This window comes from Triturus cristatus, chromosome 6 (assembly GCF_964204655.1).
Source record: "Triturus cristatus chromosome 6, aTriCri1.1, whole genome shotgun sequence".
Taxonomy (NCBI): domain Eukaryota; kingdom Metazoa; phylum Chordata; class Amphibia; order Caudata; family Salamandridae; genus Triturus; species Triturus cristatus.
This window is the reverse complement of record NC_140589.1, coordinates 1,580,950,078-1,580,962,569: the sequence shown is the minus strand read 5'-3', so window position 1 is coordinate 1,580,962,569 and position 12,492 is coordinate 1,580,950,078. Positions and strand designations below refer to the sequence as shown.

The 12,492-nt window shown below is 42.5% G+C and overlaps 1 protein-coding gene across 9 annotated transcripts in view; it reads right to left on the bottom strand.

The window, feature by feature from the left end:
- Positions 1 to 12,492, bottom strand: part of NRXN1 (neurexin 1) — a 1,628,124-nt gene that overhangs the window by 678,738 nt on the left and 936,894 nt on the right. For all 9 annotated transcript variants that reach the window (XM_085612721.1, XM_085612723.1, XM_085612729.1 and 6 more), the window contains one exon: positions 3,704 to 3,907. In XM_085612721.1, the coding sequence (XP_085468847.1) occupies positions 3,704 to 3,907 (204 nt within the window). The remainder of the gene's footprint in view (positions 1 to 3,703; positions 3,908 to 12,492) is intronic.

Below are 12,492 nucleotides of genomic sequence, written 5' to 3'. Positions count from 1 at the left end.
ATGTGGCATTGTTTCTGTTTTGAACTGAGTGCTTGTGCTGCTGAAAAAACAGAAAGGGATCCCAAATGATGTTTGTGACCCGGATCCCACAAAAAAGGATGGTGACAGGCCGGAATCTGTTGCACCAGATCAGCTCGACTGACATCTGCTGACATTTAATATTAACTGGAATATTTGTCATGGTGTATCAATTTCAATTTAAATTATCACTTTTATGAAAATTTCCAATTTCCTAATATTGAGCTAAAGTTAAGTGGTGGTTTTGAAGGCCTTGGATTTTTAAGGTTTTCTACTGGGTACAACATGCGTTGGGGAATATATGTTATGAAAGATAAATACATGACAGGCAAAGGGATGCTGAACAACATTCCCCGAATAGCCGCAGCATAATAAAATATAGGGGCATATTCTCAAGGACTCATCGCCGATTTAGCAGCACTTTTCCGCCACGAAAGTGGCGATACATTTATCGCCCTATTCACAAGCCTGTGCTAACAGCCGACATCGTCAGTTTACCTGCGATAGCTGCCGCTAAAAACATCGCCAAGTCTGACAGCGACAACGAATGCTAATCATATGCATGATAACACCACTTCCGCGATATTCTCAACGACCAGCCAGATCGGCGATGAGGTCCAAAAACAGGAGATAAGGCACGTTAGCAGCAGGGACTTAAGACCTGCTTTTTTCTGGTCTTAAGTAGGACGAAAACCTGCAGTATAAAGGGAGCCCAGCCCAGAGCCACATCTGAAGACCAACAGATGCCATGGAGCTACTAATCATGCCAAGAGGGCCATAACATCCACTGCCACCACCCTCAGGACCACCCCCCCCCGGACTACCACTGAGGCAGCGTAGAACAAGACAGCGGACCTTCCGAAAATGCACCAGCCTCAGAGACTTAACGCCAGAGGATGTCATTGCCCACTACAGGCTCCAAAGGACAATCATACTCCGCATCCTGATCCACATTGCCCACAGGCTGACGGTATCAACACAACGGACAACCAACATCCCTCTGCAGACAAAGCTGCTGGCTGTGCTGCACGTGTTGGCCTCTGGTACCTTCCAACCAATAATTGCCAGAGTCGGAGGAATCTCACAGCCAGCCCTATCAAAGTTCATCAGCTTGATACCCCAGCACCTTCACTTCCCCCACACTGTGCAGGAACAGCTGGAGACCAAGCAAGTCTTCTACGCCATAGCTGGCTTCCCGCACGTGTTGGGGGCAATTGACTGCACACATGTCCTACTTGTGCCCCCTGCCGACACTGCACACAATTACTGCAACCGAAAGCACATGCATTCCATCAATGTGCAGGCAAAGTGGACCACCGGGGACTGTTCACCAATGTCGTAGCCAACTTCCCAGGCAGTGTGCATGATTCCTACATCTTCCGACAGTCCATCATCACCAACGCTTTTTTTGGCAGCCTTTATGGTGGTTTTTCCAGCCTGACGTGGGAATAGCAAGCCTGGCGCTGCTTATCGCTGATATTTCTATCGCTGTTGGGCCCATCAACACTTTTTTCATGTTCTGGTTTCCTTTTTTATCGGCGCCCCTGTAATTTTAACGAGGACATTTGATGCGTTATCGGGAAACTATTACCTGTTGCCAGCGTGTTGAGAATACGCCGCTAACATGGCGTTAGTTACCTGCGATAGATTGCGTTATGTAAAATTGCGTTAACCTAGGTTGGCGATAATTATCGCCCGTTCTTGAGGATATCCCCCTTAGTCTTTGGATCAGCAGCACAGCTTTTAAGCACCTAGATGCCCACAAAGTTTGAGCAATACTTGTCATACTCAAAAGCGGTGACTATAATGATTTGTTTGTGGATACGTAGATATGTCTCTTTAATTCACTATGTTGATTTGAAACGATCTTGAGAATAATTAAACATTTAAATCAGCTTATATTTCTTCCCCACTATCTTGTGCTAAAGAAAGTGAAACATACCGTTTACAAATAAAGAAAAACTAGCAATTTCTTCAAGAAAGGCTGTCTTTCAAACGATGTAAAATTGTAGATTTTGATAAAATACCCTTTTTAAAATAAGAGCAAATGAGCAAATGTTGAGGCATAAGCCTTATATATACATATATATGTATGAAAACTATGATATATTTTAGTGAGTTCTTATACTTTCTCAAACAGCTTTAATGTTCCAGAAATTGTTCCACATTTAACTTATGTTAGAATGCACTTGGGAGGGCGCTAGGAAATGAGTGCAGTAGTTGCTATATATAATAGATCAGAATCTAATTAGGCAAGGCTCTATCAAATTGTGTTTTGTATGTGAAATAAACCTGCATCATAAATGTTCCACAGAGTGGTAAATTCCGTGTAATTAATTGAACATTAAGTACAAAATTGTATCCATCCCTTGTATTTACGCTTTATGTTTTGAAGAAGACTCTATCCTGACGCCCTTGCTTGCTCGCTGCCTCATCTGAATGAATAATAATACAATGCACACATATTCACAATCATGCCTTTGGGGAATATGAATAAACTACAAGACCTAATTTTGTTTCCATGTAGCTGAGTTTGTCATGTGTCGTCAACCGCATCAGAAAAGTGGTTGCAAACAGCCAGGGACCAATAATGCACACTTCTTTGCACAGAAACCTTGTGTTTGGAAAGCTCGCTGATGCCATTTTATCTCTTCGCTTCTAAAATGGTGGATTCTGAAAAAATGTTGTGGTTTTAAACCTGTAATATGAAAGTATGCCACTAGGTGGGGATGCAGGACTGTATAAAGTCTGGATTGCTCTGCATTGCCTGATGTTAATAGAAATGCTCTGATACAGCGCTTCACTGCCCTATGTTTCTGCACAATTGTTCTTTACATAGCCACTGATATTTAAGTCTGTGAACTGCTTAAAACCCCATAATCTGCACAGTAGGCTGGCGTTTTAAAGGCAGAGGCAATCGTTGCATAGCGTGGCATTTATTTGCTATACGAACATGTGTTTAGGCACCAAAAGATGTGAGTATGTAATAACTGTCTGGAAACACCCAGGCGTGAATGCTCTCTAAAGCAGAGAAGCTTTTTTTCTGTGAAAGGCTGCGTGTTTTATGATCACATGGCTGTTTGCTAAAGGGCCGCAGACTTTGGGCATTGAAGGGTGCGTGTTATCTTTTAAACAAACTAAAAAAAAAACAGCATAGTCGCTTAGTACAGAGAAGATGGGATCGCCCACAGAGAGAAGCACGGGGGGAGGGGGAGGGGGAGAGGCGGACAGCACATCATGTGTGAACTGCAGATTCTCTCTGATGCGTGCTGTAGATTGCGCTGTCTGCCAGCCAGAAGAGACTGACCCACTTTGAACTGTTAAGGAGTTTTCAGCACGCACACTTTAAATTATGTAACTAGTGACAGGCTATATTTATGGCAGCGTTCATAAATATTCTGAAAAAGAGCATCACCCAGTGCTTAGCTGGATGGACTAGGCTTCTCTCTTTAGGCAACCCAGAAGCAGAGAACAAGTCACATTACAGAAGATTCAACTGCAGTGTGCAAAGAAAGAAAACATATTTAAATATACTAACAGATCATTATTAAAATAAAATAAAAAAACAAAAAAAAAACAGTGTATGCCAGGTGGCTGATGTTCCTTGCAGGTTTGTGCCAGTCTGACTGTTAGTAAAAAAAATTCAGGCACACAAAATATTGTGTTGGGTGGGTGGAGGTGTTACCTAGGTTGACCGTCAGTTTCACGCGTCCTGCATCAAGCTCTAGGCGGAGGGTGTCCGCGGAGTCCCTGGAGGTGGTGGCCATCAAAATGCCATAAGCCCGCTGGGACCTGAAACGCAAGGACACATCTTCTGCCTCTGTGTGCATGACAACAGGGAGCTGGATCTTCATAAACATGCTTCCATCATAACTCAGCACCGTTGCTTCTGCAAAGGAAAGGAAGATAATTGAAACACATGATCTGCTGTGCAGGGTCACTGGTGTATTGTTGCGAGCATGTATATAGTAGTTGCCACCTCAGTGCATCAGTATTGCAGCTGTGCCCTTGTTAATACTCTTTGGAGTCCCTCATGAACAGCCAGAGCTAATTTTAATTTATCAGATGACTACTAGAACCAGGCAAAAAATATCAGACACATTTACCCACCCACACAAAGATGGCTCCCAATGTTGCCAGGTAAAGTGGTTAGATTACAGCTACATCCTCCAATTTTACAATGGATTCATTGGTTAAACGCAATGGTACCTAATGTTTGAGTAAAATAAATCTATCTATCTATCTTTCTATCTATCGCTTTCTGTCTCTATATGTATATATATATATACAAATACACATATATATATATATATATATATATAGATATATATATCGCGCTCGCTCTCCGTCTTTCCTCCCCTTCACTCACGACCGGGTGCTTTATTGCGCGGTGACGGATACCACGCGGATGATCAAATCCACAGCTCGTGGCACCAAATAAATGTACCAGCACTCACTGGAACATTATCCCCCAGATTTTATTGGGTTCTCTCTACACGACCAGACGCGTTTCGGCTGCCGCCTTCATCAATAGTGGCCGGCACCGGCATTAGACAGATTTAAATACACATGCACTGATAAACACAAACAAAGGACACCCGACTTGCTCCAGTCTAAGGTGTCGGCCATTACTGAACAGGTTACTTTATAAAGCATAACATTGGGGTTGTGTGTTTACACTTAGAACTTACTTTACATTCTGCCCTGAATGGGCTTTCCTACTCCTAATATAGGCATTCTAATCCCCAGTGAACCAAATTAAACAATCATGCCCTGAATGGGCTCGAGTTCATAATGTTTGTCACTCCACATATTGTGGGTAATGCTTAGTACCCCTCCGTATCTGTACAAGTTGGTATACTCCAAATCACAATGTAATATCAGTGCCATTGATTCACATAAATTCATATTTCCCAAAAGAGCATTCTCAAAAGCAAACATTGCCAGAATTAATCTTACAAATGCACAGCCATTTCCTCACCACTGTTAAGACCTCCTGGTTTCTTTGTGTGGTTATCAATAATATGTCTCGATTCTAATCTGCGTAATTGTTGTTGTCTATTGCCCCTCTCACATTTATGGGCACTTGATCGATGCAGAAATATATATATATATATGCACATACATACACACACACACACACACACATATGGCTAATCAAGCATTTAATCTGTTTTTTTTTATAACAGTTACTACTGTACAATACTGGGATTATTAAGAATTGTTTCACCTAAGGGATCACGAACATACGACTGATGAAGTTATCATGTGCGATGAAGGAAGTCTTTCAGTAATAAAAAAAAAAAATACAAACATTATATGCATCTGCCTAACACTGAACTTACCACACAGGTGCCACAAAGCTATGAACACAACCATCAACGCATACGAATGAATTATATTTGCACAGACAAATTCAAGAACAAATTCAGGACATTGTGATATTCGCGATGGTTGTGGTTATCTTCGATGGGAGAAGAATCGCAGAGAGAACTAGTTGGAATTATAAATAAAACCTCACTCGATGACCGCCATCTGCCTAATGCTTTAAACTGCACATATTGCGATCATCTATTACCCCCCTACAAATGTGCCCAAAACGTTTCAAGCTGCCATTTCTTTCCCTCTTGACCCCATTATCCATGCATGTCATTCTTCCACATAAAACGCGGCTCAGCCCCATCAGCCCTATAAACTACTCAACATCTGGAAAAAAATCCACTCTTTTCTAACTAGACTCTACCCCCCAAGAGGGATTACTGTAACACTCTAGTTCTTGAAATCTGTTAAAATGTTGTTAAATCTATTCACAAAGCCACTACCTTTACCACACAAGACCTCTTCAACCTTCCAGGTCCATCTACCCCAGAGACATTAGGTAGAACAGAGCCAGGCTGACGGCAGCTTAATCTACGGGCTCTCGATGTGGACACATACCCATTGAAGCAGTGTGCAGACTGTCAGGGAGACATTCAGAATCGTCCCTGTTGTGAGCTCATATCACACTGGTCACTCCTGTTTTGTTCTATGCAGGTTAACGTTATTTCAGTGCTTTTCAAAAGTCTTTTCAATGTGTATTTGTGTCTTATTTCTCTCTTATGTGAAAATTTACCTGAATATTCAAGTCTGAATCATACTTAATATTTTCTCTTAGTATTTCAATCGGGCCTTAAGTATTACCATTTTTTCCGAGAGTCAGATATTCTAACTAAGGGAAAACATTGTGTTGAATCAGGGGCAGGTATTGAAATTCATGTATAATTCTCACCTAGCAGAGGAGTAAGCACAAGTACTCACAGAAAAAGCTTTGTAAATAGGCAAAATTAAGGTTATGTGAGCTAGTGACAGTGGGTTGTGTTTCTGTCTGTGCTCGATGAGGGATTCTGAGAGCATTAATGTCCATAGCTGTCAGGCGTTAACTGCTGTCAGTTTCTTACGTACGCACCCCTCACCATTGGCTTTGACTTTTACTGTAGGGTGGGCAATGAATTGCTGCTGCCGTCCCAGCCGACTGTGTTACCATGTTAATGCCTTGAGCTCAGGACTTTAAAGCTTAAATAGATTGCCTCAATGACTATGTTCATTTGTTTTCTTGTGCTCTAGAATGTATTTTTCAGTATGGTCCACATCTCAGAATAGGTGGACAAAACATGGAAGACAGAATATATAAACACTACGGTGCTCATTCATGAGAGCCCGGCATCACCTTTGCACCACGTAAAGTGGTATAGACGTGACGAAGGGCTCTAGTAAAGATTCATAAAGCCACGGAAAGCCACCCTCTGCGGCTTTGAGAGGCCTCATTAATCACTACTACTGTGTAGCTTTACTTTGCGCCTGGGAGATGTTCCATGTGCTTATCCCACACAACACCCATGGAATTTGACTCAACAAAGTGACCTAAACATTAGGAAGCATCAAATCCGTACACCTCCCAAGGTGAGGCATAACGAGGAGAAATATGTTTATTTCTCCTTGTTTTATCCTCTTTCCATATGTGCTGCATTCTGGTGCACCCATGGAAAGACGAAAAGGACTCGTAGGATTGTTTTTTTATGCAGGAAGATGGCCCTTCCTGCACAAAAACAATCCTGTCTACAAGTGAGGCACCCTCGCCTCATGGTGCAAGAGTGCCTATATTGGTACTAGGCTGCCAAAATGGCACCAGTACCGGCAGAAAGGACAAGAATGCACCGCATTGCTTAAATACTGTGGGGCAGATTTACAAGCCCCTTGCGTCACTTTTGCACCGTCGTTGCGTCACTTTTCTGACACAGCGGCAACGTAAAAATTGCGGCCCATTTACAACGTGACGCATGCGTCACGTTGTGAAGCCCTGCACCACATTAAACCTGCGTCAGGTTTAAAGTATGCAAGGTGGACGTTCCTTTGCAGGAAGCCCCGTAAAAGTGACGCAGTGAAATCTACAAGATTTCACTGAGTCACTTTTACGTCCATGCTGCGTCAAAACCCTGCGCCTGCTTGTAGCAGGCATAAGGAGTGACGCAGCATGTTAGGCATAGGCCTGAGCATTGCTGGAGTTGCGTCGTGCTTGCGACACGACTCCAGCAATGCGTGACTTTTCCGTCAACTGATGCATCAGAATTTCTGATGCATCTGTCAATCCTTGCGCCATGGTGCGCCGTATTGTAAATACGGTCCATCCATGGCGACGCAAGGGTTTTGCATGTTGGCGCAGGGAAAGTGACGCATCTCTACAGATGCGTCACTTTCTTGAAAATCTGCCCCTGTGCATTCCTGCCCTTTTGCTTTGGCATAAGGCAGCACAGTGAGGTAGCAGGGTGCCTTGCTGCGCTGCTGTACGCCAATATGCCATAAATGAGGCCCTTAAATAGCAGCTGTTCTTCCATAGTTCTTGTCGTTATTTTTGCTTTTAGTCAGTCCCATACTTTTTATTTAACTGAAGGCTTTCTTTCTCTCAGTTTATTAAGAGACACTTAAAAAACGCATTGGAAATAGAATACTAATTATTAGCCAAAACATCAACCAATCAGAAACTGCACTGTGCTGTGACAAATACGGAGCTAATTGTAAAACCAGCAATTATTTACAGTGTTTCCAGTTTCTAAATGAGAACCGACACTTAAAAAGCAGAATGTGTTTTAAGACTACCAGAAAGTGTATCTATAATATGCACTTGACCAAGTTTCCTTCAGTGTGGTCACACAGAAGAATGTTTTCGTGCATGCCATACTCTGTGACTTTTCAGATTATAAGGCTTCCTTCATGGTCCAATATTTTCCACTGAATTCATTTCAAAGCAGTCCTCAAAGGATTTAGACTATGCCAAATGCATGCCTAATTTCGACAGGGTGAATCCGAAATCATTGCATTCGAATGCAGTGAGAGATACCGAGTCGAGGGCTTTATAGATTAGAATTCTAAGTCGGGCAACTTTATAAATTGGCACTCTAGCAACAACATTGTTAATTAAAATTATGCGGTTTATGAACAGTAATGGGATTTTTCAAGATTACATTTTCTAACACTGCAGCAGAGAATACGAACCCCTTTGGTTCACTAGAACAATGGTAGTTAAGGGACTATTTGTGGGTTTCTCTGGATGTGAAGCAAGGCTGTGTGCTCTACGAGGGCAGTTACAATTTTCTCGCATTAAACCTTCTGCCATTCTTGCACAGAGTTGTTGGTTTTCTGCCCCGAGAACCACAACGCGCATTTATTGAAAAAAAATTGATCTCCACATTTTTCAACCTCAGATACCTTGAATAACAAATGATGCAGTTTCCAGGGTCGTACTGGCAAGTGGTAATTAGTGTGGTCATGGTGCCACAGCTGTATTTTAGGAACGTTTCTTTTTTGTGTGACCACTCATAGGCTCCTCCACCGGATTGCCCCTACAGTGGTACTCCTATGTAAAATGTTTGTGTTTTTACATATTTCTGTTTGATTTGAGGGTTCATGGGTGGGTATTGTCCATCATACAAGTCTAATATGACACATGCTTTTAATCAATAGTGGTCTGTGTCCATTTAAGGGTAACATTGTCCTGAAAATCCCATAATTCCCTAGCCTGACAGGGGAAAAATAGTCACTTTAAGATTGTTGTTGCTCTTATGTTGACAACCTGGCTTTAAGATATTTGTAGCTCTGTCTTTCTTAACCCTTCAGGTTCCTAGCTCATTGTCTTACATACAGACTAGGGGCCATGTTACAGAAGTGCCCTGGGGGCTGAGTGGGTGTTTGCATCTGCTTTGTGCACCCTTGGGGAACTTTGGCATTACAGAAGTGGCCACAAACACTTGTGAGGCACCTTCTGTAATACAGATAGGGCTGGCACACATGTAGGCTATCATTAGAGGGTGTTCCCTTATTTGCATTGTGGGGTAGTCCCATGCAAATGAGGGAATCTATTTGCCTCTGTGCCCACACCTTATCATTGACATGGGCACAGAGGCAAACATGCCTTTAGGAGCTGCATTGAAAGTGTGCCACAAATGGATGGTGTACTTTTAGTGTTCCTATTAAAGCAGCCCTATGGACGGATGAAAGGGTGTCCAATCCACTCAGATATCCCCTTTCAGGCAGGTGCCATCACTCACTGCACCCACCTGCAAAATGATCTCTAATCCCTCTTAAAGGTGCTGCCTGCACAGAGAAACATGGAGCAGCTTTTAAACAGCTGTTCCGTAATTGTCTTGAAGGTGCTGCCCTGGGGGCAGTGCCAGTTTTGAGCTGCCCTGAGGACAGTGCATTCAAAATAATGGTGCACATTTTCTCTGTTTACACCCAGCGCGCCTGCTTAAAGGTGCACCGTGGTGCAAACTGGAAAAGTGCATCCTATCTGTAATAGGGTCCCAGATGTACTTGGGAAAATGAAGGCAGAAATACTGCCTCATATGACATTCGATGCCATGATGCACCTCCATTTCCCAGAAGTGACAGCCAACACCATGATGAGTCTGTTACCCAGTTTGCCTGCTAATGATGTGATGAGACAATTTTCTGCCTATTTCTTCAATGTTCAATGTAATGCTATGAAGTGTGCCTCATTCTCTAATATGATAGTCCTTGGCATATTCACAAGTGCACAAGTGGAAACCACTTCCCAAGAACTCATGCGTTTGGGTATGCACAATTAAACCAGGAAAATACACACACATATGCACACACACACACACACACATACACACATACACACACTTGTACCTCCTCATTTGCCTGAGCATGGTTTTAAACAAACTTTCTGGACCTTGCAAGAAGAGACCTTCACAATTCATCTCTCCTCCTCTGAAGCCCAGTGAGCCATTGATGTACTAGTGTCAATAATGGTCTAGCACAGAAATAAAGCCACGGGACAATGCAGACATGACACCAATCATGTTGGCCATTACACCCATTGTCCCACCTCTTTCCTGTGAAACAAAAGCGAAAAATGCTGGATTGAATGTTTGAATTAATAGTTGCTATCTTAGACGTTGGCATTTACCCTGGTTGAAGTCCATTCTATCATGGTTTTGCTGATTATGCTGTTACAGACATGGGACAACTATGTTAAAATAAGCCTTGTTGATGACACATGAGACAGTTAGAAAGGGCTGAAACATGTCTGTAGTTGTTTGTGTTTCCAAATAGAAGAAACATGACCTCTCTTTTTGGGTTGACCAACCCCTTTTGAGAGGAGGCTAAGACTGATGTGTATATATTTGATGCCCTCCTGTATTAGTTCAGTGGTAAAATATGTGGAATAATATGAACCAACAGTAATTGTATGTGGTCACATAAATTCAGTAAGTTCTACCCACCAATGTTTATCTTTCTCACTTAATCCAAATGCTGTTTTACTTTGTCTGGATGTTATTGTTCCTAAGGGATTCAACCTGCATGCCAAAGATGAGGCTAAATGAATGCAAAACAAGCATTGTCTTTTTATGTTCCCAAACAAATAGGAAAGAGTTTAGACGTTTGGTCTGGACTGTCTCTTTTAGTATGTTGTAGTTTAGTATTCTGCATACGGTCCAACCCTAAGGATTAAAAGCATATTATATTGTCTGTTTATTCTTTTTTGCAGATGTAACAGTGACTTATTCCCTCAAGTTTTATATGTGTAAGCTAAGTCAACTGCATTTTTGTGGATTCTCCAGATTTTGAGATCTTAAAAAATGATGTCCAGATGAGTCTGCAGAAAGATTGAATGATTAGGGTTTAACCATATATGAGTTTGGCAGCTCAATTTGCACCATTGCCTCACACTGTATCTCACTGATAAGGTCACTAATAAGGCCAAAAAAGGAGAAAAGGTGTCTGGTGTTGCTTTTGTACTCATCCAACAGAGATGTGGCATAAGGCTACTGGGTGACTCCTCTTTTTGACGTGGACCCAATACTGATTTGCCTAGGGTAGAGATCTGTCTAAATTGTCCCAGTAGATAAAACAGAAAATTATGGGATGCAATATGTCTAGAAGACTTGCCAGTGATTACATTAAAAATACATATCTATGACTTTTGTTTTTCCTCGGTGTTAGACCTGACATCCTTGGTGTGGTCTTCCCCCAAACAGTTTTCCTTCACCACTACCATTTTCTGAGTTTGCTTTTGTTGGCATTAGAATGCTGTGCATGTTAGAAATGGGGACTCTAGATGGCAGAGGTTTGATCCCTGACCAATTAGGGACCACTACTCTAGTCACGGCAAGTCAGATACACACCCTAAATTAACCTGTGCTCACCCGCTGGTAGCTTGGCACAGAGCAGTCAGGCTTAACTTAAGAGGCAATGCATAAAGTATTTTTGCCACACTTAGACTACAGTAACTCAATGAAACCACCTCAAAAGCCTTCCACGCAATTTTAGAAAAATAGACGTCCCTTGGCTTCCACATCGTGGGGCTGTTTGCTTCTTTGTCTCCTTTCCATCAAATGAAGCGAAATCCAGTAAGAGTATAGCCAGCATGGATGCCGGACAGGTGTGCACTATACTGAGGGCCCTACCACCTCTGCCCTCCAGCCATGCTATTGACTTTACACAGGCAGCACTCTCGCTGCTGCACCATTGTTCTTAATGAATTGGCGAACCTGCGTCCTCGCCCCTTAACGAGTCCCCTCACCGACAACCAGCAAGTGCATACTCACCTGTCCTGTGCACCCTGACATTGTGTTCAATGTGGTGATGATTAGTGGCTCTTGGGCAAGGTTAGCAGGAGTGTCTGGTATGTGGATGGCTAAAGAAGCTCAACTCCAATGCAGGAGCCTAGTTTTTCATGCTTTTGGGTCTCTATGTCTCGATGTGGGATCTCTCTAGGTGGATTCCAACCTCAATTTGGGGGATTCCTCTCTTCGTTGCTACATGAAGGAAAATTCTTCTTCTTATCCTGAAAATGCCTGCCCTCTTTTCAGCAGGGAAACTGACAAAGGACTTGAGGCTGGAGGCACAATTATTCACTAAAAGCAAGGTAGGACTGTAAGCTCACTGACAGTCGGCAATGAAACTGATATA